The sequence below is a fragment of the Melozone crissalis genome, unplaced genomic scaffold, assembly GCF_028551555.1.
Source record: "Melozone crissalis strain CALT ecotype California unplaced genomic scaffold, PUWL_Pcris_2 ptg000222l_1, whole genome shotgun sequence".
Lineage (NCBI taxonomy): Eukaryota > Metazoa > Chordata > Aves > Passeriformes > Passerellidae > Melozone > Melozone crissalis.
Window position 1 is genome coordinate 216372 of NW_026535985.1, and position 27135 is coordinate 243506.

General features: G+C 64.6%; 4 protein-coding genes across 9 annotated transcripts in view; all 4 read left to right on the forward strand.

Annotated features, from left to right (window-relative positions):
- Nucleotides 1-426: 426 nt before the first annotated feature.
- On the forward strand, nt 427-4402 carry TUBA1B (tubulin alpha 1b). The gene is made up of 4 exons (XM_054294221.1): nt 427-509; nt 1969-2191; nt 2278-2426; nt 3231-4402. Exons 1-4 carry the CDS (start codon nt 507-509, stop codon nt 4209-4211), a joined length of 1356 nt encoding a protein of 451 aa, XP_054150196.1. The 5' UTR covers nt 427-506; the 3' UTR covers nt 4212-4402.
- A 699-nt stretch (nt 4403-5101) lies between these two features.
- LMBR1L (limb development membrane protein 1 like) lies at nt 5102-9790 on the forward strand. Its single transcript, XM_054294219.1, has 16 exons — nt 5102-5173; nt 6567-6651; nt 6932-6968; nt 7110-7249; nt 7337-7440; nt 7512-7638; nt 7723-7791; nt 7941-8005; nt 8117-8192; nt 8291-8374; nt 8548-8624; nt 8706-8783; nt 8902-8975; nt 9080-9170; nt 9333-9399; nt 9489-9790. The coding sequence occupies exons 1-16, from the start codon at nt 5102-5104 to the stop codon at nt 9788-9790; spliced, it is 1548 nt and encodes a 515-aa protein (XP_054150194.1).
- A 2570-nt stretch (nt 9791-12360) lies between these two features.
- On the forward strand, nt 12361-16514 carry DHH (desert hedgehog signaling molecule). The gene is made up of 3 exons (XM_054294217.1): nt 12361-12672; nt 13995-14256; nt 15847-16514. Exons 1-3 carry the CDS (start codon nt 12361-12363, stop codon nt 16512-16514), a joined length of 1242 nt encoding a protein of 413 aa, XP_054150192.1.
- Nucleotides 16515-21597: 5083 nt separating this feature from the next.
- Nucleotides 21598-27135, forward strand: part of KMT2D (lysine methyltransferase 2D) — a 30667-nt gene continuing 25129 nt past the window's right edge. For all 6 annotated transcript variants that reach the window (XM_054294147.1, XM_054294151.1, XM_054294152.1 and 3 more), the window contains exons 1-12: nt 21598-21662; nt 23038-23116; nt 23209-23335; nt 23417-23670; nt 23773-23870; nt 23953-24118; nt 24232-24397; nt 24480-24594; nt 24670-24827; nt 24934-25784; nt 25998-26132; nt 26227-27089. In XM_054294147.1, the coding sequence (XP_054150122.1) occupies nt 23068-23116; nt 23209-23335; nt 23417-23670; nt 23773-23870; nt 23953-24118; nt 24232-24397; nt 24480-24594; nt 24670-24827; nt 24934-25784; nt 25998-26132; nt 26227-27089 (2982 nt within the window). In that variant the 5' untranslated portion in view covers nt 21598-21662; nt 23038-23067. The remainder of the gene's footprint in view (nt 21663-23037; nt 23117-23208; nt 23336-23416; nt 23671-23772; nt 23871-23952; nt 24119-24231; nt 24398-24479; nt 24595-24669; nt 24828-24933; nt 25785-25997; nt 26133-26226; nt 27090-27135) is intronic.

A 27135-nucleotide genomic window follows, 5' to 3' on the forward strand; every position in this document is an offset into this window, starting at 1 on the left:
ACCGGGCGCGGCAGCACGTGCGGCCGCCGCTCCCCCCCACCCCCGCTCCATGTCGCAGTTTTCCTCCGCAGCGGAGCCGCACCGGGCGGGAGGGGCGGCGGAAGAGAGGGGGGGGACGGGCGGGAACGGCTGTGCCCCCCCATTCTACGCCCCAAACGCGTTATCGGGGGGACAGAGCACCATAGGCGGGTCAGACCCCCCCGTACCCCGCTCTCCAAGCCCTGGGGGGGTCAAGGGGGCTGCACCCCACGGCGGGAGGGTCCCCGTTTCTACCCCCCCCAAAAAGCCCCGCAGCGCGGAGGGCGGAGGAGGCGGAGCGCGCCACTCGTCTCAGCCAATCAGCGATGCGATGGCGTTGATGGATGGGTTTTGCCGCCAATAGAAGCGCGGGGCGGGGGCGCTCGGCCCGCCCCCCGGGCCGGTATATAGGGGGGCGCCCGGGGGCGGCGGTAGCTGGTACTTGCGTCGATTCCTTGCTTGTCGGGACGAGTAACCGAGCCGCAGCCATGGTGAGGGGAAGGGGCTGCAAAATGCCGGGGCATGGTCCTGGAGAACGGAGGGGGAAAGGAGGAGCGTGGATGGGTCTGGGGGTGCGGGGGATTGGGTGCGGAGGGGAGGTGAGGAGAGGAGGGGGAAGAAGTGGCAGGGGGGAGATTTCGGGGGCAGGGGAATAAAGCAAAGGGGTAAAAGGGTGGGGGCCACCGTGTCGGGAAGTTGGGAGGGGATGGGGGGCACGGATGGGGACGTGGGTGGGTAGAGGAGGGGATGGGGGTGTTGAGCAGGGATGGAGGATGAGGTCCTTGATGGAGGGAGTATCTCTTGGGGGGGCGAGGGTGGGGAGGTCACGGCGCTCTTGCGGTGGTCGCACGTGGTCTCCGGTAGCCCACCGCTGGGGGCGGGGTCAGCCCGACCGTTACCGTTCCCGCGCGCGGGAAGGCGCGCGGCGGGGGCACAGCCCCGCCCCTCGCCCTGGGCACAGCCCCGCCCCCCCCATACCCACCCTTCCCCCCTAAATCCATCCTAAACCCAGCCCCCCACACAACCTCACTCTGCCCCGAAACACAAAATTCCATTTTTTCCCCCCACCCGAGCCAGTGATGCCCATCCCCCTCCATGGCTCATGGGGGTCACCCTCCGCTCCAGACCCCCCCACACCACGGGCTGCCCCCGGCCCGGGCGGGAGGAACGCGGGGAGCAGGTGGGGAATGTGCAGGGAGCGGCCGGGAATGTGCGCGACCCTCCGGGGCTGACGCCACCGGCCCATCCCCGCCGATTCGGGTCAGCTGCTGCTGCGTTCAGCTTCCTCTTCCTCCTCCTCCTCCCGACCTCGCCCTGCCCAGGCTGCCCGGCTGGAAAATGTCCTCCCCGGGCGCCATTTGGGAGCAGATGGTGGCAGCTGCGGGGTGGTGGCATCCTCACAGGTGGCTGCGGTCTGTTCCCAAGCACGGATGTCACCCCACAGATCGCTCGTCGGATCTTGGGTGGCCCCAGCAGAGCTCAGCCCCTCGTTGGGGTGGCAGTAGGGCATAAGTGGGGTTTGGGGGTGCTGAGCTTGAGGCCCTGTGAGATCTCTTCATCCCACCGAAGGCAGGGTTGTAGCTCCCGGGAGCGGCAGGATGAGACCCCCAGAGCTGAGCGCACTGAGATGTTCCCTGGGATATAGGGGTGTCCCTGCAGAGGGGGGTTCAGTGTTCCTGTCTCATAGGAGATTGGGAGTAGTGGGGAGCAGCATTAACCCTGAGGAGCCCCAATTCGCGGCTCTGTGGGGTGTGCAGGGTGAAGGGCACCAACTGGTGCAGGGTCTCGGCTCCTGGGGAAGGGGCAGTGGGATGGCACCCCCAAAACTGAGCACAACGGGAGCAACTGGGGCAGGGTCTGCCCCCATCCAGCCTTGAGGAGAGACCCTTTCCGACTCGATGGGTGCTAGGGGGGACAGAAGGGGTGACCCAGTGCCGTGTGCCCCCACAGCGCGAGTGCATCTCCATCCACGTGGGCCAAGCGGGCGTGCAGATCGGCAATGCGTGCTGGGAGCTGTACTGCCTGGAGCACGGCATCCAGCCCGACGGGCAGATGCCCAGCGACAAGACCATCGGCGGGGGGGACGACTCGTTCAACACCTTCTTCAGCGAGACGGGCGCCGGCAAGCACGTGCCCCGGGCCGTGTTCGTGGACCTGGAGCCCACGGTGATCGGTGAGCGCGCGGGGGGCGGCCGGCGGGCGGGGCGGGCGCTGGCGGCGGGCGCTGGCTGCTAACGGGGCCCGGGGCTGTCCCCGCAGACGAGGTGCGCACGGGCACGTACCGGCAGCTCTTCCACCCCGAGCAGCTGATCACGGGCAAGGAGGATGCGGCCAACAACTACGCCCGCGGGCACTACACCATCGGCAAGGAGATCATCGACCTGGTGCTCGACCGCATCCGCAAGCTGGTAGGGGCGCTGGGGGATGCAGGTCCCGTGGGGTGGGTTTGTCCCTGCGGGGGATGTGGGGACAAAGGGAAGCTCCGGGTGTGCCTGGGCAGCTGCTTTTCAGCCCATCAGCACTTTGGGGCAGAGAGTGGGGTTCTGCCAGGAGAGACTCCATACCTTCCTGGCTGGAGCTGTTGTGCCTCCAGGATCTGGATGGATTTGTTGTGTCAGCCTGCAGCACATCGTGGCTCCCTATGGGGTCTGGATGCTCTCAGTGATCATGATCAGCCCCTTGCCTTCCCCTTGACCTGAATCCCTTTATTCAAGGCTCTGCAGCCCCACCAGCACAGGATGTTCACCTTGAGCTTGGCAGGTTCCAGGGGTGTGATGGGGCTTGTGGGACTCTGTGTCATTTCAATCCCTGGGAAAACCTTATTTTACCCCTTTTTAAGGTCATGTGAGGTTTCTCCTTGATCTGGATGCTGATCCTGCTTGACCAACTGCTTATGTATGAGCAGCTGTGCCGAGTATTTAACTCTTGCTGGGGCAGCTCTTGTGGATTGCCCCTTCCCCCAAGCAGATTGCCAGGGTCATAGGAGGCAGCAGCTGAAGGGAGGGGGCAGGAAGGGGTCCCTTCTCCTGAGGGCAGGTCATGCTGGATCACAGGGTGCTGTGGCTGGAAGTGGAATGGACAGCGGTGCCCCAAAATTCTGAAATCCTTGTGGGAAATAATGTGTCTTCTTGGGCAAGTGAGCAACTTCAGTAACAGCTGAAGTTCAGAATTCCTGACAGTTTGGTCTTGTTTTCCCCTTCCCAACCTCTCAGGCTGACCAGTGCACAGGGCTGCAGGGCTTCCTGGTGTTCCACAGCTTTGGCGGTGGCACCGGCTCTGGCTTCACCTCCCTGCTCATGGAGCGCCTCTCTGTCGACTACGGCAAGAAGTCCAAGCTGGAGTTCTCCATCTACCCAGCCCCGCAGGTGTCCACAGCCGTGGTGGAGCCCTACAACTCCATCCTGACCACCCACACCACCCTGGAGCACTCCGACTGCGCCTTCATGGTGGACAACGAGGCCATCTACGACATCTGCCGCCGCAACCTGGACATCGAGCGCCCCACCTACACCAACCTGAACCGCCTCATCAGCCAGATCGTGTCCTCCATCACGGCCTCTCTGCGCTTTGACGGAGCCCTGAACGTCGACCTGACAGAATTCCAGACCAACCTGGTGCCCTACCCCCGCATCCACTTCCCTCTGGCCACCTACGCCCCGGTTATCTCTGCTGAGAAGGCTTATCACGAGCAGCTCTCGGTGGCTGAGATCACCAACGCCTGCTTTGAGCCGGCCAACCAGATGGTCAAGTGTGACCCTCGGCACGGCAAGTACATGGCGTGCTGCCTGCTGTACCGCGGGGACGTGGTGCCCAAGGATGTCAACGCCGCCATCGCCACCATCAAGACCAAGCGTAGCATCCAGTTTGTGGACTGGTGCCCCACTGGTTTCAAGGTTGGCATCAACTACCAGCCCCCCACGGTGGTGCCCGGCGGCGACCTGGCCAAGGTGCAGAGGGCTGTGTGCATGCTGAGCAACACCACGGCCATCGCCGAGGCCTGGGCCCGCCTGGACCACAAGTTTGACCTGATGTACGCCAAGAGGGCCTTTGTGCACTGGTACGTGGGGGAGGGCATGGAGGAGGGCGAGTTCTCGGAGGCCCGTGAGGATATGGCAGCCCTGGAGAAGGATTATGAGGAGGTGGGGGTGGATTCTGTGGAAGGGGAGGGAGAGGAGGAAGGGGAAGAATACTAAACTGGGTTCCTTCTGTCGCTGTCGCATGTCCACGAAATGTCTGCTTCAAACACTTGAGCTTCCTTGTGCACTGCGTGGGGTTCAGCTCCGTGGGCTCGGCCAGGGTTGTGCTGCCCTCTCGGATGTGATCATGCAGATTTTCCATGTGTCTGTGATTTTACCGTGTCTGTGAATAAAAGGCTTTAAGAGAAGCTACGCTGTGTCGGATACAAACCCTCTGTGTCAGTGCCCGCTCTCACCCGGGCCGGCTGGCCCCGTCCCATGGGAACAGACTGTCCCTATTGTCTGTGCCCAGTCAGGCAGCTGGCATGGTACCGCTGTTACCCGAGCTGCCCAGCAGGGCTGGGGGGGTGATGCCCCCACATCGCTGGGTTCCACAGGGTGGGGCCTCACCCTGCGTGCTGCTGTGCTCCTTCATGTGCTGCCTATGAGCGGGGCCGTGCCCTGCTGGGTGCCCCCAGCGCTCGGCAGCCCAGCCCTGCCCCCCTCCGTGATTAACACACCCGGGATTATCCCCAGCCCGGGATTAACTCCATCCCTGCTCCTAATTCCGGTCGCTGCACTGGGGCCGCCGGCCCGTGGGAGCGGCGGCGGGCGGGCTTCGCCAATCAGCGCGCGGCGCGCCGCACTTCAGCCAATGAGCTCCGCCTCATTCAAGCCTCTTAGCCAATAGGCGGCAGGGGGCGGGGGCTGCCTGGCCGTTCATCCCGTGAGGGAGCGGATACTTTGTAGCGCGTAGGGGGCGTGGCCACGGGAGGGGCGGGGCCTAAACGGCGGTGCTGGGCTGGACCCGGCGGGCTCCGAGCGGCGTTACCGGAACGGTACCGGAGCGGCTGGAGCGGCGTGGCGGTACCGGCCTTGCCGCCCGGCCCTGCCATGCTGGCCGCAGAATGGCCCCTGTGGAGCAGGACGCGCTGGCCGTGCGGGAGCAGCTCTTCCACGAGAGGGTCCGCGAGTGCATCGTGAGTGCCCGGGGGCGGCGGGGAAAGGGATCGGTGTGGCGGGGAGAGGTGGGAGGGTGGCTGGGAGCTCGCAGCTCTCCATGGGACCGTGGGGATCGCACGGCTGTGGCAGGGCTCCACACCCCGCTCTTATCCGGGCCAGAGCCTCCGCGGCCGCATGTGCCCAGCAGATATCGGGGTGCCAGGGCTGGACCCTCCTGAGCTCCTGCCGCGACCCCTCTGCCGGTTCCAGCAGTCCCAGCCGTGCTCCCGTCGTGCTGAGAGGGCTGGGAGTGCTGTGGTGGTGTCAGAGCCAGGCCAGCCCTGTGCCGGGCTCCTGGCTCTGTCCTTGTCCCCAGGCCAGCAGGACCCTACAGAGCCCCTAAACCTCGGACACAGCTGGGTTTGCTCCTCTGCTCCTCTGCTCCGGGATGGGGATGACCTGGATGTTCCGGTCCTGGCATCTCCCAGGGGCCTTGGGGGTGCTGTGGACGCAGCAGCCAAGGGGGCTGTGACCAACAGTGCCAAGGCCACCTTGGCACAGTCACATTTGGTGCCTACAGGGCAGAGCTGGTGGCCCTGGAGCCCCTACACATCCATCTTGGGGTGCTACATCTCAGCCAGGAGCTCCTGGTTTGGCAGACAAAACTTACTCAGCCCAACTTCACTGAGTAGAAGAGGAGTTGGGGGTCCCCCCACCAGGCAGAGCATCGGTTTGTGGGGTACAGCCCATGGCAGGAGGGAATCTGTGGCCTGAGACCCTTCACTGGGTGGGAGCAGGAGCAGAAGGACCTGCTGGGTGCTGCCCTTCCGAGAGCGCAGAGCTGGGCCAGCTTTGGGGGCTCCCTGGCACCCCACTGGCACATCCTGGGCACCTCAGGTGGGCTCAGAGCACCCCTAGACAGGCAGGAGGGCGGTGCCACAGCTGCTTCCCGCTGCACCTGTGCCAAGGTGGAGGATTCAGGCGACCTTTCCTCATCCTGCCGCGTTCCCAGAGGGATGAAAGGTCGCCGTGTTCCCTGAACATCGCCTGCGCTGGCCTGACCTCGGCGTTCCAGCGGGGGCAGCAGGGACACCGCAGATGTCCTTGGCTCCTGACTCAAGGCTGTCCTCGTGGCTCTGCCAGCAAGGCCAGGGCTGTGGGATCCAGCAGATCAGGGATGTCCCACGGGGTCACAGAATTGCCAGCACGGGCTGATCTTGGGTGGGTTTTCAGCTCCCCCACCCCGGTCTGGGTGCTGTGCCAGCTTGTGGGCACCCATGTGTGAGCCCTGGGTGCAGTGCCCATTGAACAGAGAGGTCTGAGCACACCAGTGGGGTGGAACCAGGAGTGGAAAAACAAATAGGGTGGAGCTGACAAGCCCCAGGGCTGGCAGCATCCCCTCAGGGCATGCCCACGCTCCTGTGCCCACAGATCTGTGCCCTGCTCTTTGCCAGCCTCTACATCCTCTGCCACTTCATCATAACCCACTTTAAGAAGCACACGGATTTCACAGCAGGTAAGAGAGTGGGAGCTGCCAGAGCCAGGCAGCCCTTGACAGCCAAATTCATCCTCTAAGGGTTCTTCCTCTTCCTCATTGCTTTTGGCCTCCCCCAGCATCCCCAGTCCCACCATTAATGTGACACCAATTGCTGCCCTAGGTGGGAGCAAAGCCAGAATTCCCTGGGAGGATTTCTGCAGCATTTGGAGAGGGGAGAACTTGGGCAGGGGGAGGCAGTGATGCTCTGGGCAGCCCTGCCTCTCCCCCAGCCCTTTGGTTTGGGATTTTGTCCCCACAGTTCACGATGACGAGGACGCTGCTGTCAACAGGATTGCGTGAGTTCCTGTTTGTGCCCTTCCTCATCCTCTTCCTCAGCCAGGACACCATGTCCTATGTGCTGGTGGTGCTGGGGGGTAAAACTGGGCTGTGACAGCCAGAGGGACCCTAACCCAGAGTGATTCTTGTCCCTGTGGCAGGTTGGGGCTCTGTACCTTCACCCTGGCTGTGGCACTGGGTGCTGTCCTGCTCCTGCCCTTCTCCATCATCAGCAACGAGGTGCTGCTCTCCTTCCCCCAGAATTACTACATCCAGTGGCTGAACGGCTCCCTCATCCATGGTGGGTGACCCTGGGGTGTCCCCAAAATCTGTGGGGTCAGCATTGCCCTGCCTGGGAGCTCACCCCATGCTGTCCCCCCTCTTCCAGGCCTCTGGAATTTGGTTTTCCTCTTCTCCAACATGTCCCTGGTCTTCCTCATGCCCTTTGCCTACTTCTTCACCGAGTCAGAGGGGTTTGCAGGATCCAAGAAGGTGGGTGATCCTGCACTTGTCCCCCTCCCTGTCCCCCCTTTTGTGAGTCCCTGCTAACCCAGCTCCTGCAGGGCATCATGGCCAGGGTGTACGAGACCTCGGTGGTGCTGCTGCTGCTGACCCTGCTGGTGCTGGGCATGGTCTGGGTGGCCTCTGCCATCGTGGGCAACGACGCTGCCAGTCGCCAGTCACTCTACGGTGGGTGAGCTGGGCTCTAGACCCTGGCACTGAGTGGAACAAGGGGTTTCTGGTGTCACTGGCCTGATCCTGCTGTCTCTGCAGATCTCTGGGAATATTACCTGCCCTACCTCTACTCCTGCATCTCGCTTTTCGGTGTCCTGCTGCTGCTGTGTAAGTTGTGTCCTCACGAGGCTCTGCTCCGTCCAAATGGGGTCTGGAGGGGTCATGGCTCATGGCTGAAGCCTCCAGGATCCTTCTGAGGGTGTGGGGAGGGGTAGGATGATGGGACACCTCCTGCTTAGCCTCTCCTCCCACCACAGTGTGCACCCCCTTTGGCCTCTCCACCATGTTCGCTGTCACTGGGAAGCTGCTGGTGAAACCCCGGGTAAGGCGTCACCCCACAATCCCTCTGCCCCAGATTTGGGGGTGACTGCCCCCAGGGCTGCCATCCACACAGCCCAGCAGCCACTCACAGGCTCCTCACCCACCCTTGCAGCTCCTGGAGGACCTGGATGAGCAGCTGAGCTGCACAAGGTTTGAGGAAGCCGCTGTGTCCCACAGGATCCGCTCTGGTGGGTGCTGCTGCTTGGCAAAGGGGGGCACGGGGTGCATTGGGGGACCCTGTACCCCACCTCATCCCTCCTGAGCCCCTTGGGTCTCTCCCCAGCAGGCACAGCTTCGTGCTGGCTGAATCTGGACATGGAGATGCTGCGGGAGCAATTCTTTGCCATCCGGAGCAAGAGGAGGAAGTTGGGTGAGGAGCATGGCTGGGGGAAAGGGACACTGGGTGCCCTCCAGCCTGGCCCTGGGAGAACTGGGCACTGGAAATCCATGGAGGGAGATGGGCTGGGGGCTGGCACCCCCCATCCTGCCCCCTCAATCTCCTGCCCTGTGCCCCTCTCTCACGTGGGCACCTCCTCCCCACAGAGCTGCGGCACCGAGCATCGCCCTGGCAGAGGAACCTGGGCTACCCCCTGGCCATGCTGGGCCTCCTGGCACTCACAGTGAGTTCAGGGCTCTCAGGGGAGCTGGGGGTGTTGTCCCCATCCTCAGCACCGCCCTCAGTCCCTCCCTGCTCCTCCCAGGGCATCTCTGTGCTCATTGTCTGCTTCCACGTCCTGGAGCTGCTGCTGGACGATGCTGCCATGCCAAGGGGCATCCAGGTACCCACCTACAAGGAGCATCCCCCTACCCGCCTAGAGGCATGGCACAGCTCAGGATGGTGTCCCTGGCAGCTCTGGGGACCATTCCTCCCCAACCTGTTCCCTCCTCTTCCCGCAGGATGCGTCCCTGGGCCAGGTTTCCTTCTCCATCTTTGGTTCCTTTGGAGCTGCGCTGCAGGTCGTGCTCATTTTGTATCCTTCAGGCGGGCACTTGTGTCCCCAGCCATGTCCCCTGTGTCCCCATCATTATTCGCAGTGCCAGCCCATCCTGTTTTCCTCCTTAACACTCCTTGCAGCTACCTAATGCTCTCCTCTGTCGTGGGCTTCTATAGCTCCCCCCTGTTCACTCGGCTGCTGCCAGAGAGGCAGGACACCCCCCTCACCAAGGTGGGAGCAGCAGGGTGGGGATGGGGGGCTCCTGTGGGGGTGCAAGACCCTTTCCCTACTCTGTGTGTCCCTCCCACATGGGAGGACAGTGCCAGGCAGGACCTCTCTGTGGTTCCCTGGCATCTGGAAAGTTCCTTCCCCAAACCTCCTCCTTCTCCCCAGATCATTGGGAACTGTGTCTCCTTGCTGGTGCTCAGCTCAGCCCTGCCTGTCTTCTCCAGGACACTGGGTGAGCTCCCAGAGGGATCAGGGTGATGCCTGCATGGGGGTGACCCCAAAATCGGGGTGCCCTGACCAATGTACCCCCACCCTGTGCAGGCATCACCCGTTTTGACCTCCTGGGGGATTTTGGCCGCTTCAACTGGCTGGGGAACTTCTACATTGTCTTCCTGTACAACATGGGCTTTGCTGGGCTCACCACGCTGTGCCTGGTCAAAAGGGTCTCCTGGGCAGTGCAGGCCGAGCTCATCCGTGCCTTTGGTGAGGACATGGGGACACAGGGGTGGCTGCTGGGGTGTCCCCTGTGCCCCAGCCTGGCTCTCACGCTCTCCCCGTGTCCAGGTCTGCACAAGCTGCCGCTGCCCGTGACGCGCTGCAGGACCCGCAGCAAGCCCTGCTAGGGCTGGGGGACAGCGGGGGACGGGGACGTGTCCCCCCCCTCCTCTCTCCTCACTGTGGTGGCCACCAGGGTGGCTGCCAGCCCCAGAGCTGGCCCTGACAGCGCCTGGAGCCTCAGGGACATCAGAGCCCCTCAGGGAAAGCTGAGACACCTTTGGGGTTGCCCCTCCTGCTCTGTCTCAGCTCTTGTGCTGCTGAGCCTTGGCCTTGAGCCACGTCCCCAAGGGGGGTGGGGTCCCCCCGAGGCTGTGCTGGCTGCAGCCCCCCCACCCCACCCCCCATTTACATACCTCGTGCAACAATGGCTGGGATCCCCCACCCACCCCGACCTCCCCTGGCTGCTCCCTGGGGTCTGGTTGAGTTTTAAATGCTGCCCCACCTGTCCTGTGCCCGGAGCCACTCCACACCCCACCCCTGTGTCACTCTGGGGCTGCAGGGGGACACTGGTTGTCCCCTGCCCACCCTGAGGCCTTTGGGGGTCCCTAATGGGGAGGCCTGGGGTGCAGGGGACAATCCCCCCTTCTCCAGTTCCTCACGTGTATGTTGGGTCTGTTACAACAGAAATTGTTTGGAGAAATAAATAGTGACTGGTTTTTTATATAAAAATATTGGGGTTTTATTCCTCCCAAGGGCAGGGCTGAGTAGGAAAGGGGCAGGGGTGGGGTGTCCCTGCCTTGGAGGGGGGGTCACAGTCCTGCCCCTCCTTATGGGCCCTATGGGGACATAATTAACCCTCTTCCTGCTTGGGGTTAACGAGCTTCTTCCAGGCAGGGCTGCAAGCGAGGGCAACTCCTTGCCTGCTGACCTCGGGGGCGTTGGGGGGCTCCGGGAGGCTTTGGGGTACGGGCTGAGCTCCCCCACATGAGGGGCAAAGCAGAGGCTTCACCTCCTGGCACCGAGGGTCGTGCAGCCGGAACGGAAACTGCCCCGGGAACCGGGGGAACCGGCCCCCCACCCATCCTGCCCCGCCTGGGGCCGAGCCAGGCCGCCCCCCGCCCCTCCATGGCAGGGATGGGGGGCCCAGGCCCCCCCCGGCCGCCCCCCCCCGGGCTGGGGCCGAGCAGGAAGCGCAGGAAGCCTGGTTTATATTGCAGGAAATGAGGCCATCGGTGCCCGCGATTTCCCCGCGACCTGCTCCCCTCCCAGTCACCCCGGGCTGGCACCGGGGCTGCGGGGGAGCTGGGAGGGGACCGGGACCCCCCCCTCCGAGTCATTCCCGACCTTCCACGACCCCGCTGCTGCCTCCCGCCCTCGCCGGGGCCCGCAGTGCCCTTGGGTGCTCTGCCGGTAGCGCCGGAGGCACGGTCCCGGTGCCGGTCCGGGGGTGCCCATGGCACTGTCGGAGCCCGGTGCCAGTCCCGGAGCAGCCCAGCCCCGTTCTCGGCGGTACCCGGACCCCTGGCACAGCCCCGGTGCCGCTCAGGGGGTGCCCCGGTCCCTCTCTGGGGGTGCCCCGGTGCCGTTCCGGGGATGCCCCGGTCCCGTTCTGGGCGTGCGCCGGTGCCGTTCCGGGGGTGCCCCGGTGCCGGGGCGCGGCGGGGCCGGCCGGGGCAGGGCAGCCCGGTGGGGGCGGCCCCGGGGGATGTGACCGCCGCTGCCGCCGCTCCCGGGGGCCGGCTCCGAGGCGGGGCCCGACGGGGCTGCCCAGCGGCGGAGCCGAGCGGCCGCGGTGGGGGCAGCCCGGCCGGGGCGGCGCACGGTGCCGATCAGCACCCAGGGCAGCCGGTACCGGGGGCTGGGCCAGGAACGGGGACCGGGACCGTGGGTCGGACAGAACAGAGGGGACCGGGGTAGTGCCAGGGAGCGGGTCCCGGGAGCGGGGCTGTGCCAAGGGGACGGAGCAGGTGCGGACACCGGCGGCACTGCCTTAGAATAAGGAGGATCCTCGGTGCAAGGGAGAGCGGGAGGAGGAGAAGGACCGGGACGGGGAGTGAGGGGTCCCCGGGGAGAGCGGGAGGAGGAGAAGGACCGGGACGGGGAGTGAGGGGTCCCCGGTCCCAGCAGGCGGTGACAGGAGAGGTGCCAGGACCAGAATCGCGGCGTTCGGATGGGATAAGGGAGGGTTCCGGTACCGGAGAGCAGCGCAGGGACCGCGGAGAGGAGGCGGCACCAGAACGCGGGATTTAGACGGGAACGGGGAGCAAGACCGGTGCCGGTCCCGGGGCAGCTTTAGGAACCGGTGCCAGTGCCAGGGCAGTGCCCGGAGCTGGATGCCGGTGCCCGGTGCTGACACACCGTTCCGCGAGGGTTTTCCCTAAGGCTGGGGCTGTGTCGGGACCGGGGTGCAGGGAGGGGGTGCTGACACCGTGGGCGCGCAACCGGCGGCGCTCCGAGTGGGTGGCGGCACCGGCGGGGGGGGTACGGGGGGGGTGGTCAATCGTCCCGAGCGGCCACGGATCCCGCAGCAGCGCCGGGACCGTGGGTGTGAGAAGGAAACGGCGCCGACCCGCCCCTGGCACCGCGACCAACTAAAAACCCCGGGGCCACCGCACCGGGACCATGCCCGCCCCGGCCGCCCGTGCCCCCGCTGATTGAGCGGGAGCCGCGGAGGCAGCGGGGCCCGGCGGGCGGGATGCCCCGGTGGAGGCCGCTCGCCCTCGTCCTGCTCGGGCTCGCCGCCTCCCTGCTGGCCGCGCCGGTGCTGGGCTGCGGCCCCGGTCGGGGCCCGGTGGGGCGGCGGCGGCTGGGGCGGCGGCAGCTCTCGCCTCTGCTCTACAAGCAGTTCGTGCCCAACGTGCCCGAGCAGACGCTGGGGGCGAGCGGGAAGGCGGAGGGCAAAGTGCTGCGGGGCTCGGAGCGCTTCAGGGAGCTGGTGCCCAACTACAACCCCGACATCATCTTCAAGGACGAGGAGAACACGGGGGCGGACCGGCTCATGACCGAGGTGGGGGCTGCGCCCGGCCCGGCCCGGTCCGGCCTCGCTCCCGGGGGCGCGGGGGCGTGGGGGGCGGCGGGGGGGATGGGCGGGATCACAGCGACCCTCGACGGGGCCCATGAACATTTCTCAGTCGGCACCGACGCGCTCAGGGGCTCACGGAGCTTTCCCGGTCGCCACCGATGCTCTCCAAGGCGCACCGATCGTGCCGGGGCTCACGGATCCTCCCGGGCGGCACCGATCCTCCCGGGGCGCAGGGTCCCTCCCGGTGCCGTACCTCGGTACCTCGCCCCGGTGCCCCGCTCCCTTCCACGGCAGCGGCGCGGCAGCACCGGAGCCCCGGGACGAGGCGGGATTGTCGGGGATTAACGGGACGGGGCGGCACCGGGGGCACCGGCGGTACCGGCAGCGCCGCAAGGACAGCGCGGAGGGGGAAGCCCCGGTACCCCTCTCTCTGCTCGGGGGGGAACCGGGGCGGCGGGAGCCCGGGACGCGCCGCGAGCCCGCCGGGATGCTCACGGTTGCCATGGCGAGGGGCGGCCCCGCGGTCGCCATGGCGGCGGGGGATGCTGAGAGTGGTCCAGGCGGCGCCGGCAGCTCCCGCGAGCCGGGACGGCGGAGGCGGCGGGGCCGGGACGGCGGAGCCGCGGGCACGGAGCCGGCCCGGGCTGCGGGCGGCTGAAAGGGCCCTTTGTGGCCGCGGCGGCATTCCCGGGGCCTGAGGTCAGCTCCGGGCTGGAAGGCGCCTATTGTGGCCGGGCCGGGCCGGGCCGGGCCGAGCGCATTCCTGCCCCCCCTCCCGGCACGGCCGGGCCCGCGCCCCGCACTCCGCCCCCGCGGCCCCGCGCTCCCGGAGCCGCTTTGTTGAACGGGGGAGGCGGGGGGGACACTGGGGCACCGAGGGACGCTGTGACATCAGCAAATGCGGGGGGGGGGGGGACAGGGGCGGCTCCGACCCCTGCACCCCAATGCTGATGGGGAGAGGCGCCCCGGAACCGCCCTGCTCTCCGTCAGCCCAGATTTGGGGCTGGTTCAGGGACAGCCGCCCCCAGCTCTGCCTCACAGCCCCCCCAGCAGGTTAATCAGTCACAGCGGTGGCCGCGGGGAAGGTGACACCGTCGCGGTGCCCGTCCCGCTCCCGTGCCCGTTGTGCCCGGCTGAGCAGAGCAGCTTCATCACGGGACCCCGTTAAAGTTCAACCCGCACCCAGCCCCGGGGGCAGCTTGGCCGTGACCCTCTGTGCACCCCGGGTGGGGGCAGCCCCTTTGGGGACAGCCCTGGTGTGTGTCTGTCTGTCTGTCACGCCGAGGGTGACACCGGTGTCCCCACAGCGCTGCAAGGAGCGGGTGAACTCGCTGGCCATCGCCGTGATGAACATGTGGCCGGGGGTGAAGCTGAGGGTGACGGAGGGCTGGGATGAAGATGGGCACCACCTCCCCGACTCGCTGCACTACGAGGGCAGAGCTCTGGACATCACCACGTCCGACCGTGACCGCCACAAGTACGGCATGCTGGCACGGCTGGCCGTGGAGGCCGGCTTCGACTGGGTCTACTACGAGTCCAAGGCGCACATCCACGTCTCTGTCAAAGCAGGTACCAGCAGAAGGGGCTGCCAGCAGGGCAGGGGGCTGTAATTCCCATAAACATCCCAGCCCACAGCCCCTGCTGCTCCCCCTTGATGTCCTGGATCCGTGTGGGATTATTGCTCTGGTTGGTGTCAGCCCAAACCCAGCTCCTTCTGGCTCCCTAATTGGCAAAAACCTCATTTTCCCCTCCAAATTTTGGCCAGATGGAGATAAAATTGTGGTTCAGCTCCTGGTGAGGGGAATAGCAATGCAGCCCCACAGCCCCACAGTTGCTCCAGCCAGCAGTTGCCATCCAGCCCAGAAGTGCCAATTGACAGAAAGTGATCTGTGTGGGATTATTGTTCTGGTTGGTGTCAGCCCCAGCCCAGCTCCCCCTGTCCTACCTGTCCCCCTGATTGGCAAAATCCTCACTTTCCCCTCTAAATTTTGGCCAGATGGAGACAAAATTGTGGCTCAGCTCCTGTCCCCCACCAGGCAGGGGGCTGTAATTCCCTCAAACATCCCAGCTCACCAGCCTGCTGCTCCCCCTTGACATCCAGATTATTGCTCTGGTTGGTGTCTTGCCCCAGCTCCTCCTGGCCCCCTGATTGGCAAAATCCTCACCTTCCCCTCTAAATTTTGGCCAGATGGAGACAAAATTGTGGTTTAGCTCCTGGTGAGGGGAAAAGCAATGTAACCCCACAGTTGCTCCAGCCAGCAGTTGCCATCCAGTCCAGAAAGTGCCAATTGACAGAAAGTGATCTGTGTGGGATTATTGCTCTGGTTGGTGCCAGCCCCAGCCCTGGTCTACCTGGCCCCCTGATTGAAAAAAAACTCACTTTCCCCTCTAAATTTTAGCCAGATGGAGAAAACCTTCAGCTCCTGCCCCCCACCAGGGCAGGGGGCTGTAATTCCCTTAAACATCCCAGCTCACAGCCCCTGCAACTCCTCCTTGATGTTCTGGATCCGTGTGGGATTATTGCTTGGTTGGTGTCAGTCCTAGCCCAGCTCCTTCTGGCCCACTGATTGGCAAAAACCTCATTTCCCCCTCAAAATTTTGGCCAGATGGAGACAAAATTGTGGTTCAGCTCCTGGTTCAGCCCCACAGTTGCTCCAGCCAGCAGTTGCCATCCAGTCCAGAAAGTGCCAATTGACAGAAAGTGATCTGTGGGGGATTATTGCTCTGGTTGGTGTCAACCCCAGCCCAGCTCCCCCTGTCCTACTTGTCCCCCTGATTGGCGAAAACCTCATTTTCCCCTCGAAATTTTGGCCAGATGGAGACAAAATTGTGGTTCAGCTCCTGGTGAGGGGAATAGCAATGCAGCCCCACAGCCCCACAGTTGCTCCCACAGCCCCACAGCTGCTCCAGCCAGCAGTTGCCATCCAGCCCAGAAGTGCCAATTGACAGTAAGTGAAAATGGCCATAAATGTCACCGTTGGAGCCCGGAACAAAGGGCGTCAGTGCAGGGTGGACAAAGGGGCCCTGCAGCATTCAGGAGCTGCACGCAGGAAAAATCAAAATACCCCCTTTGTTCCTGGGGGTGCTTTGGGGGTCCGGCGCTCGCCGTTTCCCCTCTGGAGGTGGAGGTGACACCAAGAACTCTCTCCATCCTCCCAGATAACTCGCTGGCCGTCCGCACCGGTGGCTGCTTCCCCGGCCACGCCACGGTGACGCTGCAGAGCGGGGAGCACCGGGGCCTGGCCGAGCTGCGCCGCGGTGACCGGGTGCTGGGCGCCGAGCCGGGCGGGCGCCTGGTGCCCACCGAGGTGCTGCTCTTCCTGCACCGGGACCTGGGCCAGCGTGCCTCCTTCGTGGCCATCGAGACAGCCAGCCCAGCTCAGCGGCTGCTCCTCACCCCGTCCCACCTGGTGTTCACAGCTCGGGGAGAGGGGAACGGCTCCGACACCTTCCTGCCCATCTTCGCCCGCCGCGTGCGCCCGGGCGACGCCGTGCTGGCCCACGGGGCCGGCGGGCAGGGGCTGCGCCCCACCAGGGTGCTGAGGGTCTCTCGGGAGGACGGAGTGGGGGTTTTTGCCCCCCTCACCTCTCAGGGCACTTTGCTGGTTAACGGGGTGCTGGCATCCTGCTATGCGGTGCTGGAGAGCCACCGCTGGGCACACAGGGCTTTCGCCCCTCTGCGCCTCTTCCACGGGCTCCTCTCGCTGCTGCCTGCCCACCCCGAGGTGGGCAACGGGACCGTGCCCGAGGTGGGCATGCACTGGTACTCCCGCCTGCTCTACCGGCTGGCCGGGGGCGTGCTGGGCCACGAGGCCCTGCAGCTTTAGGGGGGCCTGCCCCCCATTTCTGGCAGGTGATGCCACCACACACACACTGGATGCCACAGCCCTGGGCACGGGGAGGAGGGATAGGGGTACCCCCAGTGCTGTGGGGAGGGTGGGGTTCAGCACTGCCTGGGGTATAGGGTGGCCTCTGTGCTGTGTCCTGGAGCCCCCCATGGCTGGGTCTCCATGCCCAGACCCCGCTGGTATTTATTGCTTTATTAACCACTGCACTGGGGTGGGCTTGGTGCCACAGCCAGGCAGCACCAGACCCTGCCCAGGAAGAGTCAAACCCAGCTGGGAGGATGCCAAAAACACCCCAAGACTTTATTAATCACTGGGGTGAGCTTGGTGCCTGTCAAACCCCAGCCAGGCAGCACCAGACCCTGCCCTGGAGAGCCAAATCCAGCTGGGCAGATGCCAAAAACACCCCAAAACTTTATTAAACACTGGGGTGGGCTTGGTGCCTGTCACACCCCAGCCAGGGGGGTCAAAACTCCCCCTGGGGCCAAATCCAGCTGGGGGGATGCCAAAAACACCCCAAAACTTTATTAATCACTGGGGTGAGCTTGGTGCCTGTCCAACCCCAGCCAGGCAGCACCAGACCCTGCCCTGGAGAGTCAAACCCAGCTGGGAGGATGCCAAAAACACCCCAAGACTTTATTAACCACTGAGGAGGGCTTGGTGAAACCCCAGCCAGGGGGGTCAAATCCAGCTGGGAGGATGCCAAAAACACCCCAAAACTTTATTTACCACTGGGGTGGGCTTGGTGCCTGTCAAACCCCAGCCAGGCAGCACCAGACCCTGCCCTGGGGGCCAAATCGAGCCAAAAACACCCCAAGACTGAGCAGTTGGCAGCAGTTCCTGCCTGTCCCCCTGCTCTGGGTCAGTCCCTGTCACCCACAGTGTCCCTGTCACCCACAGTGGGCACTGGGTGTCTGCCATGGGCACCCCGTGCCAGGTCCAACTCTAACCATGCTAACTGCTAACCCACCCTGCTTGAGAGTTTTATTTTTCTATTTATAAATGGTAATATAAATGTCCCCCCATGCCTGCCTGCTCTGGCAGGGGGCAGCCTGCTTTTAACCACTTCAGTTAAAAAAAAAAAAAAAAAAACAACCAAAAAATTAGAAGAAATACTACTATTTAATTGTTTGGGAAAATAAAGAAAGTTTATGGCCCTATTTCCCTGTTGGAGCTGTGGTTGGGGAGTCTGGAGGGGCTGGAATTGATCATTCCAGGGGTTTGGGGGTCCCTGGGGGTCCTGAGGGGTTGGAGCATCCCAGGGTCTGGGCTGGGGGTTTGAGATCCTGGGGCTCTGGGGGTCCCTGGTTCCTCTTGGACTTTCTGGCCCAACAGAAACAAAGAGTTATGGACAGCCTAGATACCTTTTTCTGGGCAAAATAAACCCCAAAAAGGCCCCACACTAACAGAGGATTAACCCTTAAAAGCAACAGCCTGTTGCATATTCATACACCTCATCCATGATGCATAAATTCCATCCAAACACAGGATTCTGTCTGGACAGCATCAACTTCTTTCTCACAATCTTAACAGCATCTTCCTGCCTAAGCAAGGTGGGAAGAAGTTTGTTTCTCCTGATAATGGAGCAATAAATTCTCTTTCTCTGAAAGACTTCGGTGTCCTCTGGCTACTATCTCACTGCGAGTCTTTTAGAAAAAAATATACTACATAGCATAGTTTCTATTTTAACATTAGCATTATAACCTAAAACTATACTTAACAGACTACTTAAGAGAATTAATACAGCAAAACTTTCTGACACAACACATAATATTCATTTGAATATTTGTGAAAAGCCAAGGATAAAATCTGCATTTTTCACATAACCTAAAACTATATTTAACGCCCTACTTAAGAGAATTAATACAGCAAAACTTTCTGACATAACACATATAACATTCATTTGAATATTTGCGAGAAGCCAATCATAAAATCTGCATTTTTCACATTCTATATAGTATAGTTTCTATTTTGACATTATAACCTAAAACTATATTTATAAATGCACTACTTAAGAGAATTAATACAGCAAAACTTTCTGACACAACACATATAACATTAATTTGAATGTTTGTGAAAAGCCAAGGATAAAATCCGCATTTTTCACATAACCTAACACTATATTTAATGCACTACTTAAGAGAATTAATACAGCAAAACTTTCTGACACAACACATATAACGTTCATTTGAATATTTGCGAAAAGCCAAGGATAAAATCCGCATTTTTCACACCCCCCTCCCCATTCCCGCTCAATTTCGCGACCACCACGTGGCCACGGCCCTTCCCTCCGTTTTTCATGAATGGAGAGCCGCTCCAGCTAAAGCGCATGCGCGGCCTCTTGGCCCCGCCCCTATCAGCTCTGCGCAGCCAATGGGAGCGGGCGGGCGGTGTTGTGGTCACGTGCGGCCGCCAGTGTAGTGGCGGTGGCCCCGCCCCCCCGGCACGTTTATTGCGCTGTTTGCCGCGCCCGCCCGCGCCCTCCCGCCAAATTCTCATCCCCGGTTACCGAGCACCGGGTGGGTCCGTGCAGGGCGACTCGGCCTGCGGGTGTCCCGGGCTCCGGGAATCCGTTTCCGGGGTGTACGTGAGAGCGGGGATGCTCCACTAGGGATTACCGGCAACGGCGGGTGCACCGGAGGGGCTCAGCACGGTGGGAGCCCACCCCGGGTGGGGGTTTGGGGCTGTGTTCAGCCTCCCCGGGACCCCCTGGAGCCCCAACGGGAGGGGTTCCCGGTTCTCCATCCCCTCCCTCGGGTGATACCGAGAGAACCGAGCCCAGTGTTGTGTCCCCCCCATCCGGTAAAACCTCCCTGGGCTGTGAGCCCACGGTGCAGAGCAGTAAATCCCGGGTGGGTGAGGAGGGGTCTCTCTTCCTGATCCCCCTGTGGGACCCCGGGTGATGAGGATAGCGCTGTCCCCATTTCTTTGGGGGTGTCTTGTACCCCAAAACCTTCTGCTGGGGGCTGAGGTGCCCCTGGAGTGAAATGGAAGCTGGTCTGAGCCTTGAGGGGAGGATTTGGGGGGTCCCAGGCAGCCCCCCCTGAGCTGGTGCCCCCCTGCAGCCTCCAAGGTGGGGGTGATGGGCGAGGAGGAGTTCCGTCTGATGCTGGGGCAGTTTGGGGGGTCTGGGGGTGTTGTGGGGCTGCTGGTCTCCCATCACTCCATCATCATCATCATGGCTCCATCCTGATCCACTTGGTGACATTCCCTGAGGGACCCCTGAGATTGGAGGGCAGGGGGGACACCTCGGTGGTTTGAAGGCTCGATGTCCCTTTGTCCCCACAGCTCCCAGGTGAGTTGGGGGGGGACACGGCCGGTGCTGCCCCTGCTGGGGAGGGGTCCCAGGGTTTTCTGGGTCCTGCAGAGGTGAGGAGGGGTCTGGGTGGGTCTGGGGTCTCACCTGTGTGTCTGTGTGTCCCACTGGCACATCTGTCTGTCCTGCCGTGTTCCCAGCTGGGAGGTGAGGACAGATGAAAGGAAGAAGCTGGTGGAGGTGTGAGGAGCCATTTTCCTCCAGGTGAGGGGCACAGAGCCCACCTGGAGCCCCGATGTGCTGCCACCGATGTCCCCTCACCCTCAGGTGACCACGGGGACTTCATGAAGCTCATGAGGAGCTGGATAAATCGTGTGGCAGATCCACCAGAGTGCTGTGACCCCTGGGGTGGGACAGACCCCTCCCCAGGACCCTCCTTGTGGGGAGCCCCTCACTTTGCACAGCCTGTGGGGCTCCCAGCGGGCTGGGGGCTCTCTGCTGTCCCCCCCACAGCCACAAGGACAGGTCGGGGCCGCTCCTGCTCGGGCAGCCAGGGCTCAATGCGGGTGTTGTTCCCCCGGACCCGTGGGAGTCGGGGCTGGAACAATTCAACTTTGTTTTGTCTCTAAACCCCTGAATTGGGGGGGTTGTTCCTTGCTGGGGGGGGAGGCTCCCTCCAACCCTGGATGCGCCCCCTCCTCATGGCACAGAGCACCCCAAAAGCCTCACTGGGATTTTTGGGGGTTTTCCAGCCTTGTCCCCCCTATTTCTCACCCTGAGAACTTTGTGAGCGTGTGGGGGGGGCTCTGGCTGCGGTTCCCCTTGAGGCTTATCTCCACCCAGTCGGGCTAATTGGTGCTAATTACACAATTATGGTGGTAAAGAGGAACGGGAGCTGCTTGGGGGGGGCATGAAGTGTTTTTGAGGTGCTGGGACCAGGGTGGGGCTGCACCCCCTCAATTTTCCTCCCAGATCGCCGGGTCTGGGGGTTTGGGCTCGCAGGGGTCCTGGGTCTGACCCCCCCTTACCCCTCCCCGGGGGGGTTCAGGGTCCAAACGGGCGGTACCGGCCCCGTGCACCCCTTGGGGATACCGGAACCGGGCGTGCATGGTGCTGCAGGACCGGGGCTCAGCAGCAGCACGTGGTGCCGGTGAGCGGGGACCGGGACCGGGCTCGTCGGCTGCGACCGGGGACCCCAGGACCGGGCTCGTCGGCTGTTACCGGGGATTCCCGGACCGGTACAGGGATACCGGCAGTGGACACAACAGCTCTTCCGGATACACCGGGACCTGTCCCGTGGGCTCCTACGGGGAACCCTGATACCGGACACTGATAACGGAGACACCGGCCCGGGACACCGTGGGCGATCCCGAATACCACCCTCCCTTCGCGATCCGGGAGCCCTCCCTGTATCCATCCATCCCCGGCGGCGGTGGCGGTGCCGGTGCGGTGGGCGGAGCCTGGCTCCTCTAGCCCCGCCCCCTCGGTGCCCACGTGCGCTCCCGCCCCGGCGCCGCCGGGGTTAAGCTCGGCGGAGGGATCTCCCCCCCCCCCCGCCCCGCCCGGCAGCGTGCGCTGCGGCCGCGCGCGCGCCGTCACACCCCCCGCGCCCCCCCCCGCCGCGGCCGCAGCGCCCGCCCGCCGCGCACCGTCTCCCTCCGCCCGCAGCCCCCGCCGCCCAAAGTAGTGCGGGAGCGGCGGCGCCCCCCGCTCCGCGGCTCCCCCTTAGGACCCAGCGCGGCGGCGGCCCCGGCGGGGCGGGCGGGGCGGGGCGGGGGCGGGCGGCGGGACCTACTTTCCTCTGGAAATGGCCGCGCCGGGGAGCACCGAACGCCCCGCGCCCCGAGGCCCGTCGGCGTAGGGCGGCCGCGGGGGTGAGCACCGGGCGGGGGGCGCGGGGGTGCAAACGGCCCCGCCGTGGGGCCCGCGCGGGCGGGACGGGCCCCGGCGGCCCCGGAAGGAGCGGCCCCGCGGTCGTGCGGCTCCGGGCCGCGCCGCCTCCGCCGTGCCGCCGCTCCCGGTAAGGCCTGACCGGGGCCGGGCCCCGAGCGCGGCTCCCACGCCTTTGTGTCCGGTACCGGCAGGGCCCGGGCGGGTTTAGCGCAGCTACGGCCGGGCCCGTCGCTCGGGGCCCGGTGCCGGTGCCAGCGTAGGCCGCGGTGGGCCGGGGATCGGGGCCTGGCCGGTTCGACCCCCCGGTTGCACCGGGGAGCGGGGGAAGCGTGGCCCGGGAGCACTGGGGAGGGTGTGGAGGGGGTGGTGTCCCCGCGTGGTGTTTCGGCTCACCGGGGGGTGCGGGCCGGGCGCCCCCCCGGCCCCGGAGCCTTTCCCGGGAGGGCCCGAATCCCCCCGGCCCCGGAGCCTTTCCGGGGAGGGCCCGAACAGCCCCGGGCCCACCGGGAACCGGGGGCAGGGAGGTGCTCGGTGGGACACGGCGCTTCCTACCCCGCGGCCGGGACCCTCCCGGGTTTTTGGGCGGTTGGCGCTGCCCCGGTGCGTCCCCCCCTCCCCGGTGCCCCGGACTCTCCGTTGGGGCCCCCCCGGTGCCCGCGGGTCCCCCCTTGCATGCCCCGTGCTCCGGTTTGGGGTCTCCCTCGCTGCCCCCGCCGTGCTGGAGCCCTCCGGGGTTTTTGGGGTGCGCTTGAGGCAGCAGTGGGAGGGGGCGGCTGCGGGACCCCATCCCCGGTTTGTGGGTCGTGTTTTGGGGTGAGTCTCCCCCCGTTCCCATCCTGGGACTCTCTGTGCTGTGCGGGGTCGGTGCTGGGCCTGAGGAAATGGGGGGACAGGCAGGTGCTGGTGGTGGGGACCCCGTTTTTTTGCTGCATCCCGAATTCCCATGAATATTCCCCACGTGGGGGTCCCAGCTTTGCTGGGAGGGTCCTGAGGGCTCCTCAGGGTCTCGGTGACTCCTTGGGGTGCTGGTGTGTGGTAGAGTCGGGGTCACTACTCCCCCCTTAATCCAGGTCACTCGGGGGTTTGGTTGCCCCAGATCTGTTTGGGTGGCACTGACTGGATTTGGGGAGGACCTGGTGGGCAGAGGGTGATGGGGGAGGCCAGGGGGTCTCCTGGACCCCTGTGGGGCAGGTGCCACCCCCTGCTCCTGGGGGACATTCCCAGTGCCAGAGCCTATAAATTGTGTTTGGGGTCGCAGTGGGAAGATGCTGCCCTGTCCCTTGGCTAGAGGGAGGCTGCAGGGTGCCAGGGAAGGTGCCACCATCCCTGGTGCTGACGGGTGTCCCCCCCCTACAGCTGTGGCCCCCCAGGAACGCCGGAGGCAGGATGGACGAACAGAAGGTGCCCAGCGAGGAGAAGGACGCAGCCGTGCCAGGTGAGCCAAGGACAGAGACCCTGCCAGGGTGGGCAGGACTTTGGGCACCTGGCCCTGTTTGCCCTGTGGTGGTGACACCCCTGTCCCCACAGCCGATGGGGTCATGGCCTCAGAGGAGATGGGCAGCGCCGAGGGGGACCCCCTGAAACCCCCCGAAGGAGCCTCTGCGGGGCCAGAACCGGACAACGCGGGCACGGAGGGACCTCCCGAGGCTGCCAGGTGAGGGTGGGGGACTCAGGGGTGGTGTGGAGCTATCAAAGGTGTCCTAAATGTCCCTGACACCCCGTGGTCCCCTTCCAGCCCGCTGGGCCGCCGCTGTGCCCTCTGCAACTGTGGGGACTGGAGCCTACACGGGCAGCGGGAGCTGCAGCGCTTCGAGCCGGTGCCCGACTGGCCCGAGCGGCTGGGGGGGCACGAGCCCCCTGATGGGCCCGGCCCAGGGGCTCCCCCAGGGCCCAGCCAGCTCCCCCCAGAGCCAGAGCTGGCGGGTGACAGCCTGGCACAGATTGGCTTCTCCGAGGGGGTGACGCCAGTGCAGCTCTTCGAGCCGACCGGTGAGTGTGATCATGGCATGAGGGTCCTCACTCTGCCACCTGAGTGTCCCCATCCTGCCACCTGAGTGTCTCCAAGCTGTCCCTGACTCCCCCTCCCCACAGGGCACTGCTGGGTGCACCACTGGTGTGCGGCCTGGGCGGCCGGTGCGGGGCCGGACGTGGCTGGCGTGGCCAGAGCTGTTTTCTCAGGGATCTCACAGGTGAGCAGATCCCAAAGGGGGTTCAGGGCGATGGCAGGGTTTGCTGCACACTCACTGACCCCCTGGACTCCTCTGCTGACAGAAATGTGAACGCTGCGGGCGGGCAGGCGCCACCATCCCGTGCCGGGCGGCCGCCGGCTGCTCCCGCCTCTACCACTTCCCCTGCGCCGCTGCCAGCGGCTGCTTCCAGTCCATGAAGACCCTGCGGCTGCTCTGCCCCGAGCACGTGGCTGAGGCCGTGGATATGGGTGCGTGGGGCTGGGGACACCACCCTTGGGTGCTGGGAGCCTCCTGCCCTGCTCCCAGCAGGGTGGGACCCCACGAGCAGGCGGCCCTGACCCCCTTTTCTCGTGCCTGACAGAGGATGCGCGGTGCTCGGTGTGCAGCGGGCCGGGCGAGCTGCAGGACCTGGTGTTCTGCACCAGCTGCGGGCAGCACTTCCACGGGGCCTGCCTGAACATCTCCCTGACGCCTCGCAAGCGCTCGGGCTGGCAGTGCCCCCAGTGCAAAGTGTGCCAAACCTGCAGGTGAGCCCCCAGACCCGCGCTGGGGAGGGGGGTGTGCACTCAAGAAGGGGTCCCAGCCTTCACTTTCCCCTGTGCCCTACAGGCAGCCCGGCCAGGACTCTGCCATGCTGGTGTGCGAGGCGTGTGACAAGGGCTACCACAGCTCCTGCACGGAACCAGCCACCCAGGGCCTCCCCACCGGCTCCTGGAAGTGCAAGGTATGTCCTGCTCTCACTTGGGGTACGCTGTGCCTGCCCCCCCTGCACCCCTGACACATCTCTGCTTCCCCCCAGAACTGCTGGGTCTGTTCAGACTGTGGCCAGCACCCCAGCTCCAGCTGCCAGTGGTCCCCGGGCTCGGAGGTGTGTGGGGACTGCCAGCAGCGCCGTGCCACGGCCGATGTCCCCGCGGCGCCAGAACCTTCACCACAGCCTGACCCACCCGCCCAGATGTGAGTGGGGATGGGGGTGCTGCTTTGGAGGGGGCTCAGGCCCTCTGTGGGTGGGGGCACAGGGTGGCCTGAGTGCTGTCCCCTCACCCAGGTCCCCCCATCCCAGGTCAGAGTCCCCTGTCCCCAGGGACTCGACGGATGCGCCCGTGCCCCCACCTGAGCTGGAGCCTGTGGGGTGTGATGAGGAGACGCCGCCCCTCGTGGACCCCAAGGAGACACCCCCAGACCCCCAAGAGGCATCCCCAGACCCCAAGGAGGCTCCCCCAGGCAATGCTGAGTGTCCTCCTGGCGAGCTGGCCTCTGTGGAGGTGCCCCCCAGTGAAGAACCCCCCGAAGAACTTCCCTCAGATGAGCTGCCCCTCGATCAGCCGCCCTCCGACACGCAGCCCTCTGACATTCAGCCTCCTGAAGTGCAGCCCCCTGAGGAGCCCCTTCCTCTCCTGCTGCCCCCCGAGGAGCCTCCCTGTGAGGAGCTGCCCCTTGAGACCCCATCCCTTGCTGAGCTGCCCCCTGACAGACCCTCCCTCGAGGAGTTGCCCCCCAGTGAACCCCCCCACAACGAGCTGCCCCTCGATGTCCCTCCCCTTGCTGAGCTGCCCCCTGAGAAACCAGCGTTTGAAAAGTCGCCCCCCCATGAGCTGCCCCCCCCTGAAGTACTGCCCGTTGACAAATCACCCCCTGACGAGCTGCCCCCCAACGAGTCACCCCCCAAACCTCCTCCCCTTGAAGAGCCACCCCTCAGTGAGCCATCCCTGGATGAGCTGCCCCTCAACAAGCCACCCCCTGAGGAGCTGCCCCCCAGTGAACCTCCCCCCATCGAGCTGCTCCCCAAGGACCCCCTTCCTGAAGCGCTGCCCCCCGAGAAGCTGAGCCCTGAAGAGCCCCCCCTTGTTGAGTTGGCCCCTGAAGAGCGGGTCCCCAGCGAGCTGCCCCCCGAGGAGGACCTGAAACCACCAGGTAATCTGGGCACTTCTCACTGTCCTCTTTTCCCTCCTCTGGATGTTTTTTGTGGCTTCTCCCAGCCCTGGCTTTGCCTGATTCCTCTATTCCTTCTCTTTTCATATGTTGGTGCCCTGCTTGGGGTACTTTGGGACCTCTCAATGCCAGGCTGGGTGGCACAGGGGGATGGAGGGGACCCCCACACTCCCTCACCCCATCTCCATCCCCCAGGTCTCCTCCCTGAGGTGACAGTGGCAGAGGAAGCGCCAGCCCTGGCTCCAGAGGTGCTCCCTGAGGAGGAGATGGAGCTGGAGCCAGAGCCCTCGCTGCCCCCTGAGATGACACCCCCACCCTCAGCTCCCCCAGGTGGGTCTGGGGAAACACCAGGGTTGGGATTAGGGGGGTGGGTGTCTCTGGGGGGGCTGTGGTATCTCACTTTTCCTCCCCTCTCTACTCCCAGCTCTCCGTGCCATCTCACCTGCACGGACCCCAGCGCCCTCCCCTGATGCCAAGGAGGACGAGGTGCTCGAGCCCCCCACGCCAGCCCTGCCTGAGCCCCCTGGCAGCCCTGGCATCGCCATGGACACCGACCCCCCTGGCTCCCCACCGCCACCCCTGGGCTCCCCTGCTGTCACCCTGGCCCCCGCCGAGCCCCCTGAGGATGAGGAGATGGAGATGGCCGGTGCTGAGGGGGAGTCCCCAGCCAGCCCCCCTGCAGATGCCCCCCAGGGCAGCCCAGCCCCCGAGCTGGGGCCCTTCCCAAGCCTGCCTGAGGAGGAGGAAGAGGAGGAAGAAGAAGCACCGAGGCTGGAGAGGGAGGGCACCAGTGGAAGCTCCCCACCACTCAGCGAGGAGGATGCCCTGGAAGAAGGCCGGGCTGGGGGGGAACCTGAAGTCAAGGGGTCCCCTTCGGGGTCCCCCCTGCTCCTGGAACCAGAGGAGCTGGGCCCTGAGACCCCCATGGAGGTGTGCACCACCAACGAGAAGCTGCTGAGCCACGGGGACGAGGGGTGCCCCGAGCCCCCCGCGCTGCGCCCACGGCCCGACATCCTCAACGAGATCTCCAACCTGAGCCAGGGGGACACGAGCAGCAGCTTCCCTGGCTCGGAGCCGCTGCTGGGGTCCCCAGACCCTGAGGGTGGGGGGTCTCTGTCCCCTGAGCTGGGCCCAGCCTCGGCTGATGCCAGCCTGCAGAAGGAGGACACCGGGTCACTGCCATTGGGTGCTGAGACCGATGACTCGCTGCTCTTCGAGCCAGCAGCCAAGGGGGACGGGGACAAGAGCCGGCGCCGCAGCTCCCCAGGCCGCTCCCGTGTCAAGCAGGTATAGGGAGACCCCCCCTCACCACAATTATGGGGGAACCCCTCAC

Coding starts and splice junctions, on each gene's coding strand:
- DHH (XM_054294217.1), top strand. CDS start 12,361: ATGCCCCGGTGGAGGCCGCTCGCCCTCGTCCTGCTCGGGCTCGCCGCC. Junction 12,673..13,994: donor CGGACCGGCTCATGACCGAG/GTGGGGGCTGCG, acceptor GTGTCCCCACAG/CGCTGCAAGGAGCGGGTGAA. Junction 14,257..15,846: donor CCACGTCTCTGTCAAAGCAG/GTACCAGCAGAA, acceptor CCATCCTCCCAG/ATAACTCGCTGGCCGTCCGC.
- TUBA1B (XM_054294221.1), top strand. Junction 2,192..2,277: donor CCTGGAGCCCACGGTGATCG/GTGAGCGCGCGG, acceptor CTGTCCCCGCAG/ACGAGGTGCGCACGGGCACG. Junction 2,427..3,230: donor TCGACCGCATCCGCAAGCTG/GTAGGGGCGCTG, acceptor CCAACCTCTCAG/GCTGACCAGTGCACAGGGCT.
- LMBR1L (XM_054294219.1), top strand. CDS start 5,102: ATGGCCCCTGTGGAGCAGGACGCGCTGGCCGTGCGGGAGCAGCTCTTC. Junction 6,652..6,931: donor GCACACGGATTTCACAGCAG/GTAAGAGAGTGG, acceptor TTGTCCCCACAG/TTCACGATGACGAGGACGCT. Junction 8,784..8,901: donor CCATGCCAAGGGGCATCCAG/GTACCCACCTAC, acceptor CTCTTCCCGCAG/GATGCGTCCCTGGGCCAGGT.